Source organism: Vidua chalybeata, chromosome 14 (genome assembly GCF_026979565.1).
Source record: "Vidua chalybeata isolate OUT-0048 chromosome 14, bVidCha1 merged haplotype, whole genome shotgun sequence".
Taxonomy (NCBI): domain Eukaryota; kingdom Metazoa; phylum Chordata; class Aves; order Passeriformes; family Viduidae; genus Vidua; species Vidua chalybeata.
In genome coordinates this window covers 2,262,346-2,278,762 of record NC_071543.1, presented here as the reverse complement: position 1 = coordinate 2,278,762, position 16,417 = coordinate 2,262,346, and the positions used below count along the sequence as shown (strand labels likewise).

The 16,417-nt window shown below is 45.8% G+C and overlaps 1 protein-coding gene across 2 annotated transcripts in view; it reads left to right on the top strand.

The window, feature by feature from the left end:
• Nucleotides 1-11,701, top strand: part of AMOT (angiomotin) — a 60,198-nt gene extending 48,497 nt beyond the window's left edge. For both annotated transcript variants that reach the window (XM_053955778.1, XM_053955777.1), the window contains exons 8-13: nucleotides 968-1,117; nucleotides 2,640-2,830; nucleotides 4,704-4,826; nucleotides 5,454-5,686; nucleotides 6,457-6,681; nucleotides 7,672-11,701. In XM_053955778.1, coding sequence (XP_053811753.1) covers nucleotides 968-1,117; nucleotides 2,640-2,830; nucleotides 4,704-4,826; nucleotides 5,454-5,686; nucleotides 6,457-6,681; nucleotides 7,672-7,772 — 1,023 coding nt within the window. In that variant the 3' untranslated portion in view covers nucleotides 7,773-11,701. The remainder of the gene's footprint in view (nucleotides 1-967; nucleotides 1,118-2,639; nucleotides 2,831-4,703; nucleotides 4,827-5,453; nucleotides 5,687-6,456; nucleotides 6,682-7,671) is intronic.
• The last annotated feature ends 4,716 nt before the right edge of the window (nucleotides 11,702-16,417 follow it).

Here is a 16,417-nt window from a genome sequence, read left to right as displayed (position 1 = left end):
TCTTGTGAGGCAGAGTGGCAGCTTGGTTTGCAGGATGAACAGTGGAGGAGGATGGAAGGGCAGTGGCAGGAACAGAGCAGGACCTCTCAAGAAGAATGGCCAGACTGCTGGGATAAATCTGGATAAACCTGGCATGGGGAGAGCCCGGGCCATGGCTGGTGTGTGCTTTGATCCTATTATTTTATTGTGATTGGACTGCAATAGAAAGCTACAAATTTTGATTCAGTTTCTGCTTAATCTTGTAAAAATGCTGCCAGCAATTTTCAATATTGCACTGAGAGTGTTCCCAGCTTGGGGATCAGCTCTAAACACTGCTGCAGTTACCTGGGAAGCCTGTATCAAGTCACTCAAACACTGTTTCAGTCCCTGGTGCCCTTTCTCATCCATTGCTGCTCTCAGACATTTGCCACAGATAATTTTCTCTGTTTCCCCGTCATTACCATGGGGTCACTGAGGACAAAAAGGACAAATACACCGAGCAGGAAAGCAGAGCTGGGACAGAGCTGTAACATCCCGAGTGGCCAGACCAGAGCAAGAGGCCAGGGCCCACTGACAGCATGGTATCTGTCATGAAGCATGGTATGGTTGGGGCTGGAAGGGACCTTAAAGATCATCCAATTCCAACTCTCTGCCACAGAGACACCTTCCACTGTCCCAGGGCACTCCAAACCTTGTCCAACCTGGCCTGGGACACTTCAGGGGTCCAGGGGCAGCCACAGCTTCTCTGGGCACCCTGTGCCAGGGTCTCCCCACCCTTACAGGGGAGAATTCCTCCCAATATCCCCTCTAAGCCTGCCCTCTGGCAGTGGGAAGCCATCCCCCCTTGTCCTGTCTCTCTCCATCTTTCCTGTGGGCTTCCTTCTGCTGCTGGAAGTCACCTGGACATCATCTTCCCGGCTGGTGGCAAAGCCCGAAGTTCACTCGCTCGCTCCCGTGGTTTATGTTGCCTTTTCTTGCTTTGTTTCAGCTGAAGAAGAAGCAGGTCTATGTTGAGAAGGTGGAGAAGATGCAGCAGGCCTTGGTTCAGCTGCAGGCAGCGTGTGAGAAGAGGGAGCAGCTGGAGCACCGGCTGCGTACCCGGCTGGAGAGGGAGCTGGAATCTCTCCGCATGCAGCAGGTACCCCTGGCCCTGGCCCTGCTGGGCTCCTGGGGGATTGCACCCTGTCCCACACACCAGAGAAAGGCAGTGCATTTCTCATCTTGGGTTGTTAAAAACCTCCTTTTTCACTAGTTAGGTTCATGGATTTCCTGGCCATTGTATTGCCTTTACCTGATTTCATTCTGTTTCAACCAGAGAATTTAGGTAAGGAGCAATAGGGGATCCATCCTGTGACCAGATGCAGAAACAGCCTCATAGCTACATGCTGATTTACCTTTAAATACCATGGTTATGTTATTTGAAATTATTTTTAAATTCTTCTTCACAGTTTGTGATTTTACATAAAATTCATTAACAACTGGCCTGAAAAGAGGCCCTTCAAAAACCTTTTGAATTTTAAAAAAGCACACAAGAATAAGCTAGCAAAGCCAATTCTATAAATGCAGTTGATGGAAATAGATGGGAGTTTCACAAAGACTGAATTGCAATAGAATTATGAGTCTTTTTGCAGTGAAAAGAATGAATGAGAAGTAGATTGTGCAGGTGTGTTAAGAATTGCATTAACTTCAGCCTATGTTAAATACAGATGAACTGTCGTGTCTGAATTTTACTGGAAAAGGATGCAGACCTGTGTTCTAAATCACATGTAGTTTCAGCTTACTTTTATCCCCTAAGTTCCATCTCTGCATAGGAATATATATTTAAATATTGGGGTTTTGCATTGGTTTTAGTAGGAGTTAAAGTAATTTGATAAATTTTTCTGTTACACTTTTGGAAGATCAGGTACTCTAAACCCCACAACTTTTTACATTGAGCCTGAGTCAACACAAAAAATTGTTTTCCTGTCATGGTTAAAATTCTGAGCTCGGCATAAAGTAGTTAGTCTGCCCTATTTATATTCATTTAAACCATTTCTTTTATTTTTTAAGTCAAATGTCTTGCTAATCCCACATGAGACTTCTATATAAAGCTGCAATTTTTATTCATTGAACTATTATCTGAGCAAATCTCCACATTTCCTTACTTTGAAAGGGAGCACTGCCTGCCTTCCAAATCTTGCTTTAGAACTGAATTATTTCAGTCCCCAACTCTACACTGACCATATTAATTTAATATTTAATATTTTAATTTTCAAATGCTTTAAAAATATTTTGGATGTATTTTTTGGAAAGGATGATACTAGTCAGTGCCTTGCTGAACACTTGGGAGTCAGTGTGTGTTATATCAGGCATTATGGAAGGGCTGTGCACATCACACCTGTATAGCACAGTCCAGCTCTGGGAAAAAAAGATACTTTGGAAAAAACGTATCTTGGGAAAAAAAGATACTTTCCATATACTTTTGGGAAAAAAAGGCCTTGGGAGGAGTATTTTGCATGGCAGGTATTTTCTTGTTAGCCTGCCCAATGCAGCATAAAGCCACTGCATTTCCCTCTGGGGACTTCGTGTGACAAAACGCACACCAGCCAACCCTGAGCCTTCCAGCTGCATCCTGAGACTCGTATTTTTGTTTGGTTTGTTTTTTCCCTCCTGGGAATCAGCGTCAGGGCACATCTCAGGCTGCCAACGTCTCCGAGTACAACGCCACAGCGCTGATGGAGCTCCTGCGTGAGAAGGAAGAGAGGATCCTTGCTCTGGAAGCTGACATGACCAAGTGGGAACAGAAGTACCTGGAGGAAAGTGTGATGAGACAGTTTGCTTTGGATGCAGCTGCGACCGTGGCTGCTCAGAGGTAAATGGGACTTTTCACAGGACTGGGATTATTTTCTTTTTCCAGTTCAATGTCATATTTCCCACCCAGGAATGTTGTCATGCCATCCTCTTGTGATTGCTCACCCTGTGGTCTGAACAGCTCCTCAGAACCCTGCAAGCAAGTGGAGCTTGGCCTCTCTTCCTGGGAGCTGTGCAATTGCCAGCAATTAGAAGTGCTTTTCCAGGGGAAGATTCCTCCACATGCAGGATCCATTTTCCAGACTAGACTTGTTCTGAGCCATTCCTAGAAGCTGTTGGTTCAAAGGAGAAGAGGCTTGGGTTTTTGTTTTTTTTTTTTTTATTTTTAAAACAGGAATCAGTCCTTGCTGAAGTCATGTGAGATGGGGTGAGCTTGGTGATTCACATCATTCACCCTGAATGGCTTCCTTGTTCTCCAGAATGTTTTTGCAAATTACTTTGTGGTATTGTCTGGTTACTAACCAGAAGCATCTACTAGGAAATTCTGCTCAAAACATTCTGCTGTGTATGGAAAGCACTGCTTGTGGGGGTAGGGAGGGTGTCTGAAATTTGGTAACAAGCTCCCATTCCAAGACAACTGTACAGAAACATTATGGCTGTGAATAGGCCCAAGAGCCTCAGCTGGTTGGTGAACAAGAGCTTTTACTGGAGTGCAACTCCTTAGCATTACGCCTTGCTTGCATGTAATTTCATTGCTCACTAGTTTATGGTTCTGGACAGCAGATTTTATTGTAGATTGTTTCATGAGCCAAATCCAGATGGGGATGTTATCACAACTGGCTTCCCAGCTTGTAAGATCACACTGGAATTACAGGGGTGAAGCTGCAGATCTGCTGTGTTAGCGTTTAAAGACTTATCTTATCTTGCTCCAGAAGGAAGCTGTTATTTTAGGGTATTGATGCTTCTTGTGCACTGTTTTCCACCTCCCCAGAGATTCCCTAAAGGCTCCAGCTGCTGCTTGTGCTTAGAGGCCATGTTATATTTTCAGCGTGGGCTGATAAGTTGGGGCCTGGTCTATTGTTTATCATGGAGTGGGAGGGGATGTGTTAGGCCTGCTCAGGTTTCACTAAATGAACAAGAATGTTGTCCAGTCAGGAAAGAGCCTCTGCTTTTCCATTTCCATCTAGATTCCACTAATTCCAGTAGCAACCTCATCTACACTGTCCAGATTTCTTTCCCTTCTCTTTAACAGTGGAAACTGGCATCCCTTGGGAAGCTGAGGTTGCACGAAGGATGCTTTAGAGCCCAGGCAGGAACTGGGTCAGGTTGGGTTTCTTTGGTGAATGATTTTCTCATGCTCTTCCACATTTACAAGGAGAATGAAATACTCATTAGTTGGTTAGTTGGACTGACCAACTGTCACAGTGTTAACATGTCAGGTTTTATATGGAATCAGTCTGAAACTCTTTTCACTTTATTCCAGATTTTTTGGGCCAAGCTGCTTAGGATTGCTTAAGAAACTTCCATGCCTTGTTCCCTTTGATATTCACATCCCTTGTATGATGCTGTTGGAAAGGGAAGGGAAAAAGCTTTTTATCTGAAGTTGAAGAAAAGTGCTTGGTATTCCTTTCCTCTCCTTATGTCCTTGGATTTGCCTCCTTGATTATTTTAGAGTAGTGCAGTGACTCAGTTCAGGTGAGGCACTGGCCCAAAATGGACAGGAGGTTGTTGTAATGATCTGCATGCTTTTTAATCCCTCTTCACTAGGACACAAATGAAGTTAGGAGTTAGATTTTTGGAAGACACTGAGCCAGCTTAAACTCAAAAAATAAAGTGGATATCCATGTTTGTTCCATTTGAGCAGTACTTCTGTGCTGCTGGGGGGAAAGCAGCAAACTTAGCAGGTCCTTCATCTGCTGTCCTGCTTGTTCCAGGGACACCACGGTGATCAGCCACTCGCCCAACCCCAGCTACGACACCTCACTGGAAGCTCGCATCCAGAAGGAGGAGGAGGAGATCCTGCTGGCCAACAGGAGATGTCTTGACATGGAGGGAAGGTAAACTGCACTTTGGTCCTGTCTGGCTTCTCTGGGACAGGGATTTGGGTAGACACCTCAGAACCAGAAATTCTTGTGTCTTCACCAGCAGCAGCAATGTCAAATGCCAGACACTCATTTGGCAAGGAAGTATAAACATAGCAATCCAAAACCTGTCTTGATACTGAGGGCTAATGCAAAAAAGTCTTGTCTTAGATTTTTTTGCATCTAGCTTGCTCCTCTTCTCTCTTCAGGGCATCTTCATCAGAGCCCAGGCTCCAGCCACCCTTTAACAGAGGTTCACAGAGCTGTTTTCCCTGGGGTTAGGCCCCAGTGCAGACTCCCCAAAGTGTGTTAATTCTTTCTGTTGGTCTCGTGTCCTGCCCATTACTCTCAGGTTTGTCTCAGAGCTCTTTCCATGGCTGTTCAGAGCAGTTTCCAGTAGCCAGAGGTGGGTGCTGTACCACACTCTCTCACATGATCTGCTCTGTGGGCCAGAGAGCAGCCAGTGCCCATGACAATCTCCTGGCATCCTCCCTCCACCTCTCCAAGTGCCTAAGGGAGCTCTAGTCACAGCCATGGGGACACTGAGGCCTCAGTCCAGGGAGATGGGAGACACTTAAACTGTTCTTTTTCTTTGCCCCAAAGGATTAAGACCCTGCACGCTCAGATCATCGAGAAGGATGCCATGATCAAAGTGCTGCAGCAGCGCTCCCGCAAGGAGCCTGGCAAGACAGAGCAGCTCTCCTCCATGAGACCTGCCAAGTCCCTCATGTCCATCTCCAACGCTGGCTCAGGCTTGCTGTCCCACTCCTCAACGCTGAGCAGCACCCCCATCCTGGAGGAGAAGAGGGAGGACAAGAGCTGGAAGGGCAGCCTGGGTAATTCCCAAATACCAGTGGCAATTCTGATTCAGAGTCAGTGCTTGGAGGGGAGGCAGGAGCAGCAGAAGAGGATGTGTTGGACAGATAGAGCAGCTGGCCTGGCCTGCAGTAAAGCTGGCTGCAAGATGGGACACATATGAAATAGCTGCTTATTTTAATCACTTCTGGGAAGTAGTGACTTCTGATACTCAGGCTCTGCCATTAAATATGTAAACCTTTATTCCCAGTTTGCCACCTGACTTTAGGGATGTCTGGGATACAGTTTTCAGGGTTCCCAAGCACTTGCTTTCAGCTGGGTGTTACAGCTGGATGACAGTGTAAGGTCTCCTTGAATTGGAGCAGAGATTTTAATCAGGATTTCTGTCCTGCAGTGTTGTGCCTGCACTAACATGACTCCTTATCTGGAATGGCTCAGCAGCATTGTTTTGAGTTGTAACAAAGCAAATCCCAGGTGATTTTTTTTTTCCTGGAAGAAGTTTGGCCCAAAACTGAGAGTAAAAACCCCTGAAATGTAAATGAGGACCTGTTGCAGGTGATTTCAGAGTGTGCAGATTAGTGCCCACCTGCACGCAGCAACATGGGGACAGTGCTATTCCTCGGGTACCTCAGCACCCAGGGGAGGAAGGTGCTGTGCAAAGGCAAACCAGTGCTGCCTCCTGAGGGGGGGAGCACTTTCCAGGTCCTGGAGCCATCAGTGCAGAGTGGTGCAGAGCTGATACCAGTGAGTTTTCTGTGACTGTGACATTTCCTTCCCTTTTCCCACACAGGTGTTCTGCTGGGAACAGAATATCGCTCTGAATCCATCCCCTCCACCCCCTCTCCTGTCCTTCCCTCCACGCCGTTGCTGTCGGCCCACTCCAAGACAGGCAGCAGAGACTGCAGCACCCAGACAGACCGGGGCAGTGAGCAGGGCAAAGCTGCTCCTTCCCCTGCAGCTCCCACCCCAGCACGACTCCCCAGCACCAACCTGACCTATAGTGCAGAGAAAACAGGTAACAGAGCTCAGCCCCAGTCCCGGGGGGGACCCTGCCACCCACTCACCGTCTGCGGGGCAGCCCTGATGTCCCTTTCTCCCTCCAGGCAAACTGGGGTTAGTTTTTGTGAGGACAAGTTGATTTCAGGGACAAGTGTGATTGAGTGGTCTCAAACTCACTGAAGGAATAAAAGAAAAGCCTGAAGACTGGCAGCATAAGCGTGGGCACACTGGGCAGGGAGGTGCAGCAAGATTTGAGAATTGAGAACAGGGACATGCAAATCCCTGGGCAGTCTCTGAGTCAGTGTCTGCTCTGAAGTAAGCTGTGAGTAGGATGTGGGGTTTAAACACATGAAAATGGGCTGTTCGAACTGGCTATTGCATTGAGTGGGCATCCAAAGCCAGGTGGACTCAGAGAGGGGGAGGGAGAAGGAGGAGAGGGAACTATCACAATAAAGCTGTCTTGGTACCATCCCAGTCACAGGAGCAACTTCAGCCTTGGAGATCCACTTGACAGTGACTGTCCCAGGAGCTGAATTTGCTTCCCACAGAGCTCCCAGCTGGCAAGAGCTGCTCATTTTCCAGCCCACTCTGTCAAATCAATGCAGATTACACAACCTTGCCTCTTCTCCTTACAGACACATTACAATGCTGTTGTTCTTCATGGCAGAGAGCGTTTGGCTGGGCTCTGCCTCCTGCCCCTGCTGTGCTGTTTAATGGGTATCAAGGGAGAACAGGTCTGGTGGTGAAAATCTACCCTGACTGCATTGGTTTACATGCAGTCACTCCAGTTTTGTGTGGATTTGTGTATCAGTGGGAGGTACCCAAAGGGAATTTGATAAAATAGCTTTATTTGTCTGTCTGCATACATGGGAATTGAATTTTTTAAAACTAAATAAGTTATTAGCTGTCTTTGGCCAATGATACAAGACTTAAAATGTTAATGTCATATTTCTAACCTCATTGAAGTTACGCCTTTAACTGTCTCTTGTTTTTCCTCATCACATAGATGGGCCACTCTTCCACTCCAGCACTCTTGAAAGAAAAGCCCCTGTTCAGACTGTGGGGCAGGACCTCCCAGATGGAGAGATGGTAGAATACCTCATCTGAAAGGCTGTACCAGGATCTGAGCTGGGATAACAGTAGCAAGAAAATTTTAAAAGACATTTTTATTGGGGAAAAAAAAATGTAGTACCTGAGTAATAAAAGAACACTCAGCTGTTTGCTCTTGTATATTATGTCTCGAAAGTTTGGACAGGTTAATTTATAATTTGTTCTAAATTATAAAAAAACCCATAACACTTGTTCTTTGAAAGTTTCCCCCTTTATTCTTTAAGTACTGGATCTGTTAACATCTGGAGAAAAAAACTAGCCCTTAGGTGCACTACATCTGATATTTCATTTCAGTGTTTTTAAAGTCTCTTAAGCAGAAGTACCTGCTCTCACAGGTGCTGGTTACATGTCTAGCTTGAATGTAGTAAGGTGAGCTTAATGGCCTTAAAGTGATCAGAATCAGGGACATCGTTGTGACATCAGTTAATGGTGTTAGAATACAGGTGTTCTGGGAAGCTCTGATAAATCTGAGCTGTGATCAAGGGAGATTTCCCTTTCACTTCCTCTTTCCTCTCAGTGTAAGAACTCAGAATAAGTGTTTCATGTTCACAGGCTGAAAATATTTCCATTTTCAGTGTAGTAACATTTTTTTTTTTACTTCCCAAATTTCTTTTTAAATTATTTCATTATTAAAACAAACGACTCCGGTGATTAATGTCGCATTTCATATTTGTAATTCCTTTTGCAACATTTGCCACACTTTTATACTTAAATACTTTTTCAGTAATTTTTACAGTGGATAGTAAATAATATATTGCATTCATGTTTTACATAAATTAATAAGGAGAATTTACTGGCCCAGCCCTGATCTGTTAGATCAGATTTCTGACATCATAATTCCACTGGCTTTAGTGAAACTACTTCAAATTTACCATAGCTCAAGTGGGAAGCCCTCTTGTAGATGTAACAACTTAATCTACTGCATCTGTGGAGATCTTTCTCTGTAGCAGACTTTTTTATATTTCAAATGCCCTTCAACTTTGTATATCCCTCCTTTCTGGAGAAACTGGATCTTTTTTCACATAGCAAAGCCTCAGAGGTAGAGCTTTAAAGAGAAACTCCATGCAGAGGTTCAGATGGCAGATTCTCTCCTTTCAAAATACTTCTTTAATTCATCTGAGTGGAGAGAGCAGCTTAAAGAAAGTCCCAGAGGCATTACAGAAGAAAGTTACATATTTAAGTCATGAGGTTCACTTCCAGATTTTTGGGAACTAGCACAGATGCAGCAGTGCTTTGGTTACAGAAAGTGTAAGGAGATATTAAGACCAATAGAAGTACATGAGTATTTTTTTTTGTTACTGTCTTTGCATTTTATTAAAACACTTCAATATTAATTTCTGTTAAAACCTACTCTTTTTTTGTACTTGAAAATTAAAATATTTCATTAGGCAGTGGTCACACACTGGGAACCTGGCTAGTTTCAGCTTTCTGTGCAGCATTAGAGTAGCAAAATTTTCATTTCAGATCGTTTCACCCCAGAAATAAGGAAATCCAGCAAACAGTTATCACAGTTAGTGAATGTCTTTAATTCCTGTTTGACACTACTGCTGTGGTGTTCAAATGAAATGGCCTTACCAGACCACCAGGGATCACAGGAGTTCCACAGTGGGAGGGGAGAGGAGGTGCCCCTCTCGGCACAGGTGGTGCCTAAAGGTCAGCCCTGAGCTTTCCTTCTGATAATAATCACTTAAAATCCAAGGAAAACACTTCCCACCGTTTCTAGCAGCTTTGCTGCTGGTTAGGGATCTTCAGGCCACATTCCCAGTCCTGCAGAAGGCAGAGGTGGCCAGGGGTGGGCTGGGAGATGCACTGGCCAGGCACAAAGCCCTTCCATCAGGCAGCTGCAGAGCTGCACTGCCAGGCTTTGCCTGTCCTCTAGGACAGTGTCTTTCCAGACAGTTCCAGACCTCCCCTCCCTCTGAACCATTCCCCACTCTTTTCTAGGCACTCTGTCCACCACCACTTCATTCTCATCCCTGAGAATGTCTTGCTTTTATTTCTCTTGGCTTAATTCCATCCCACTTTATGAAGTAATGCCCACCCTGGATGATTTGATTTCTCTTCCTCCTCCACAGTTGTTGAAAATGCAGCTTTTCTCATTAGCTCAAGGTGTCCACCTCTTTGCCATTTCAGCATAAGTATCTGTATTATATTTTGTGGGTTTGCCTTAAAATGAACAAGGGAAATCAAATGCCATTGAGTGGTGGTATGAGGGAGGAGAGAACTATTTGAATGCTTTTCTCTTCCTTTAGAGTCAGGAAAAGTTATATTCCATCTTTACAAATGCTTCTCAGCATCTGGAAAGAAGATTTATGACTGTAGGGCTCTAAGTAAACAATTACAACTCACTTGGTTCACATAAATTCTAAAATGTCTGTGAAAATCTGGATCTTTTACAGATAAAACCTCTTTCTGAAAACTGATTTTCCTCGATCAGTATTGGCTGTTCAGGTGAAAATAATTGGTTTATCCTCCCTGCAGCTCACTGTTTTCAAGTGGAGGGCCCCACTGCATTTTATTTTTACAAATCAAAAAGGACATAATAGCTTTTTGTGAATAAAATACAGCAACTGTCTCCTTCAGAAATGGAAGCCAGGCTGTCTTTGACAGCCTGAACCATCAGGATTGCAGGAGCCTTGGCAGTTCCTTACCCATTGAAGTAATTCTGGAAGATGGTGCCGTTTCACACTGCTTAGGTCGGGCTCTCTGCCCTGTTTTGTAATTTCAATTTCTTCCAAAAAAGCAAAAACCCAAAACTTTGCAGTGGACGTTGGAGGTCATTTTCCTGTGCTGACAAACTGGGAGCCATCAGGAATGTATTCTTCCCCTGGAGCTTCCTCAGAGCCATCCTGGTGTGAATGTAAACGAGCTGCTTGCTTTGAGGAAGATGTGTACTATAGTCTTTGGTCTCTGTACAGATTTTTATTTTGTTTTTAAAACAGAAACTGCTTTAAGGAGACAAACTGCACACCTAGTTCCTTTGCTTTCTGTAGAGCTTATTTCTAGTAGAAAGTGGTTTTAACAATGATTGCAACGACCTTTGCAAACCAAAACTTTAGACTAAGAGTTTTTCTTAAACTCGGGTATTAGAAGCAGAATTGTAGCTTTTATAAAGAAAGCCACATATTCTTTGTAGAGCAAAACAAGAAAATGAAGTGTAGTTATTTTTCCTCTTTCCTTTCATTGCTTACAGAAAGGCCAAACTCCCAAGTCCTTCCCTTGGGCAGTTCCTTTGTGGTTTCACTGCTCGGGGAACTGCCTGAGATCCAGAGACTTTTGTTCCACCTGGCCCAACGTTGTTCTTAAATTAAAGAGCTCCTACTTGGCAGCTCCTGGGGGTTAGAGCAGCGATTTAGTGTCTGAGGACTCAAGGGGATGTGTGAGATGCTCCTCAGGAGTCTGCAGAGGGACACTGAGGTCACCACGTGTGCTGGGGCTGAAGTTCTGCCCGTGTGGTGTGTGCTGAAAGCTGAGCGTCGCCTCTGCTTTGGTTTTTGGGGCTGCCTGAGCTGGGGGGACTCGCAGAGTTTTAGGCCAGGCCCATTTCCAAGGACACCTCCTGCTCCAGGAGCCCCGGCACCGTGCGGGACGTGCGACACCCGTGGTGGCTCCGGCCGGACCCAGGCTCCTCACACCAGACAAACCCGAACCCGGAGTGCTCAGGGCAGGAGCAGCCCGGGGTGGCTGAGCTTCCTCTCCCCGGGGCTGGCACAGCTTAGCCCGGCGTTCCCCCCGCTGCCCTGGGTTTGCTCCGTGCCAGGGGTGGGGGACAGGGGGCTGTGGAGGGGGGGGGAGGGTCTCTTTTCATGTATTTGTATAGGAACTCTTTTGTAAAAGTTAGTGTTTTTATGTCTAGGAAGTAAAAAGACATTGTAAAATGTAATTGTACTGTATTTATGAAGAAAATACATTTCTTTTCAAAAAGATCTTCTTCTAAGTTGGTTTTAGAGTTTGGTTTCCACCACCATCAACTTGCAGTTTTTGGGGCAAATGGCTTCGAGCAGTTTCCCTCCCAGCAGGGTTATGGTCTAACAGGGACCCAGTCAGCTGCTTCTCTTTAGGACCCAAAATATCAAAGCATGAACTAAAATACTAAAGTTTACCATTTCACAACCATAGAGTGTGTGTCAAGGGAATGCTCTTTCCTATATAAATCTATATTGAAGTGAATCACTTGGAATTTTTTTCCCTTTATTTAAACCATCCAAGTTTATTTTGTAATTTGTGACTGAGCTGTTTTGTAATGCAGCTGTCGAAACAGCCCTTAAGTCTTTGAAGGTTTATGGCAGCTTTAATTCTAGAAAGAAAACAAAATAGTCAGTGTAAATATGCACTAAGAAGTCTTGTAAATGTTGTGTATCCATGTATTTTTAAAGAATGGATCCTGTGTTTTCAGCTTTTTTCCACTGATTTGCTTGTTTTGCGGTAAATTTGATTGGTAGGAGAAGCTTATGGAATACAAAACAAAAACAATCTTCACCTTCCCTCGTCCTCACTCCTGCTTGGCCTCTCTCTTTGGGTTTTCAACTCCTAATCTGAGATTTTACAGGATAAAGTAGTTGTCATTCCAGTCTCTTCCCTTAAGCATTCCGAATTATTTTTCCCTCTGGCCGGCCCTGCAGCTGCCCACAACTCACACCTTTTAACAGCCAGATTAGCAGCACTTTGAGCTGCGGTGACAGCCACCCCTCCTTTGATGCCTCGTCCCTTTTCCAGACATCTGAGGGCATCGGCACATGAGCAGCCTTCAGCCCTGTGAGTATTTTCCACATCACAGCCTTCACTAGACCCGTGTGCTTTTTGTTCCTGTATTGGTGCATTTTGCTGCCTCCTAATTTATCTCTCCCCTCTCATGGTGCTGTCGGAGGGAAGGAGCAGGGATTACTGGGAAGCTGCTTGAAAATGGTCAGCCTTGATGCAATTTCACTGTTGACATTTGAGTTTGATCTTAACATAGCTGTCGCCTCCCCTGCTGTAATAAATACCAGCCTGACAAATCCAGGGGCCAGTGGTCAGCTCAGCACATCCATCCCCTCCACTCTCAGGCTTTTTGATGTTGTTTCTATAAATCTCTTTGGCGTGCCAGAGCAGAAACAAGAAGGGAAAAAAAAAAAAACAAAACAAAACAAAACCCAAAACAAAACAATAAAAACCCCAACAACAACAACAACAAAAAATCCCAACAAACCAACCTGGCCAGACAAAACCCCACAGCTCCAGTGGGGCCACAAGTGTGGCCCATCTGCACAGGGGTGTGAGAGGAGTAGTTGGGCGTTTCACAAGCCCATGTGGGCAGCAAAGATCCAACCCCTGCTCTGTGGGGAGCAGCCAGGAGCCACACAGGGAGGATTTGGGATTTCATGATTTGGGATTTCATTGGCATTCCACATGCCCTCACCTTTCCTGCTGTCCTGCCCACTTGGACTTAAACACCTCCCAGAGGCCATCCCTGTTCTGCTGCTGCATCTGCTGAACGCCTGCATGGGAAAGGCACCTCCTTCAATCCCATTATCTGCTACTCGGCCTGCCAAGAGCTGGGGCTTAAAGGGGAATAAAAATAAAAAGGCTGGTGGTTTAGGTTTGGTTGGTTGGGGTTTTTTCCCCCCTCTCAGTTGGCTCCAGCCTTTAGATGAAAAAGCTCCTTTGCTCCAAATCCTCTCTAAGTGCAACGGAGGTAGTGGTTGATTCCACGCCAGCCCCATGGGTGGGAGGAGGGAGTTAGAAGCTAAAACAGTGCACAGTGAGTACAGCACATTCCCAAGGGCTGCATTATTCTATTTATTGTAAAGTCTTGCCTGCTATTGCTGTTAAACACCTCCAGAGAAAAGCAAAATTCCATAATGCCAGAGGACCTTTCCCAGCAACAACTCTGTGCCTCCCCTTCCTGCTCCCCAAGGCAAAATTGGAGCATTTTATGTATTTTGGAGCATTTATCTGAATTCTGTAAGGAAGAATAATATAAAATGGCAGCAAAACACTGCCCCTGTAAAGGTGCTTTTACAGTGCTATTTATATATAGTGACGTTGGAATGAGATAATCTTCACTTTGTATTGTGGAGGTAAACGGGAGAGGAAAATTTTCATTGATGCCTTGCCAGAAGGAGCACTAATCTTTTAAATATAAGGCTTTTATACACACACACACACACACACACACACACACAAAAAAAAATACATACAATTTATAAAAACTGGTAATTTTTAGAACCTAATTGTACCTGATGAAATTTTCTTTTCCTCCCTAGTCATTTTTTTCAAACATAAATGGGAGGGTTTGGAACTTCATTGTGTCTCTACCGTTCTGTTTCCTGTTGCTGCATTTGAGAACTCAAAATAAGAAAGAACCCCTCCTGTCTGCAGCTTTTCAGTTCATTATTTCAGTATTTTGAGTGTATTTTGGTTGCTTTTCCTTTCCTTGGTTGCTTGTCACCCCAGAGCACCATGGCTCAGGCAGGATGATGCCTGGGTCATATTCATTCACAGCCACAATATCCCTGTCTGCACATCCATTTCCTTTGCCAGGAGGAAAATCCCTGTCCTGTGGGAACCAGCAGCATTCCCCTGCTGGAGCACCCAGCCCTCCAGCACCTAAAAGAGATCCAAAGAGCTGGAGAGGGACTTTGGACAATGGGAATGCGGTGATAGAACAAGGGGAAAGTGACAGAGGGTAGGTTTAGAGGGGATATTGGGAAGCAATTCTCCCCTGTGAGGGTGGGCAGGCCCTGGCACAGGGTGCCCAGAGCAGCTGGGGCTGCCCCTGGATCCCTGGCAGTGCCCAAGGCCAGGTTGGACAGGGCTTGGAGCAGCCTGGGACAGTGGAAGGTGTCCCTGCCATGGCAGGGGGTGGAATGAGATCCCAGCCTGTTCAGAGCCAAAACATCTGCACTTGGGCCCACCTCCACCTCTCCTTGCCCACCTGGGGACACAAGCCAAAGGCAAGAGGCCCGAGATGTCAGTGGCATGGCAGGAAGGTTGAAAGCAGAGGCAGAGTCCTTGAGAGCCTCAGCCTCGTTGGTCTGGTGTGCTTATCCCAACATTGAACCCTCTGCAGCCACATTATCCGGGATGTGGACTTAGGAGAAATGAGATTTGCCAAGGGAGAAGGGCTGGAAGACTTAATGAGCTGCCTGCTGGCACTCAGCAATTAGTGCTGGACGGTACAACCCAATTAGGGTACTCTTAACTTTAGTTCTCTGGAAATACAGCCATTAATATTACTAATAATTCTCCTGACCTCAAAGTAATTGCAGAACATTAAAGGAGAAAACTGTTTCTAATTAAGCAATTCCCAATCCTTCTGTTTTCCCTTCTTTCTAAGCCTCTGCTGCCCTCTCAGCCATCCTGGTGTGGGGCTTGCCTGGCTCAGAGATGGGATGTGTACTGGGGCAGAAATTGCTGTCCCTGCTGCTAAGAGGTGACGTTCCTGGAACTCTTCAGCACTTAAAACCCCAAAGTCTGGACAAACCATAATCCTGCACTCTCTAAACAATTTCTGATGGGAAATCTTTCACTGCCAGATGAAGTCCTTGGAAGGAGAACCAGAAACTTCCACTGGTCCCCAAATCATGAAATCACAGAATGGTTTGGGTTAGAAGGAATCTTGTTCCAAACTCCCCTGCCATGGGCAGGGACACCTCCTACTGTCCCAGGCTGCTCCAAGCCCTGTCCAACCCGGCCTTGGACACTTCAGGGATCCAGGGGCAGCCACAGCCTCCCTGGGCACCCTGTGCCAGGGCCTCCCCACCCTCACAGGGAAGAATTTCTTCCTAATATCAATTTAAATTAAAGTAATTGCATTAGTGGCAACTGTGAACAACTCGTGAGGAGAAAATGGAGGTTAAAGCTGAGTAAATAAACAACAGGAGTTGGAGATGCCCAGCTGGCACAGCCATGTGCTGCAAATCAAGCTCGGTTTGACCTGCAGAGTGAAATGGCTTTGCTGTGCAGACACAGTGGGCAGGGTCTGCTCTCCCCCTCTCACAGCCAAACCAAAGCTGCTGAGTGACACCCCACATCACAAAAATCCAAATTTAACCCTTCCCACAGCCTGTTGTGTAATGAAACCTAGATTTCTGTTTCACTTCAAGCACCAGGAGGAGTGAGGATAAGCAGCCATGCCAGCTCCACTCACGGGTGGTGGTTTGGTGGTTTAACCCTCAAATGCTGCTGCTGAGTCCTCAAAAAAAAAAAAAAAAAAAAAAAAAAAAAAAGATACCCCATGGCTGGATGGGAAAACAAAGCTCTTTATGGAGTGGCTGAGCAAACCAGGCTTGAATCCACCATGCACCACATGTGTAGGAAAAGGTTTTGATGCTAACACATGTATTTATTTGTCATAATTATAAACTAGGGGCTTGGGGTGCCTGGCCCACGAGACATCTCCAGCACAGTGATGCTCTCTGTACCCCTCATTGCAACCACACAAAATGCTGCTCGTGGCCCTCCTCGGCAGGGCAGGTGTGTCAGTGGGCACCACCCGGCCCTCAGGCACTGGACTGGCAAGAAAAGCACATTTTGCAGAGTCCAGCCCTTCAGGGAGACCCGACTGAGCCAGGACAGGTCACCCTGAGACCCCCCAGCCACGGTGCAGGGGCTGCTGTGCCAGAGGCATGGCTGGAGCCTGTGCCAAATGCACCTTTCTC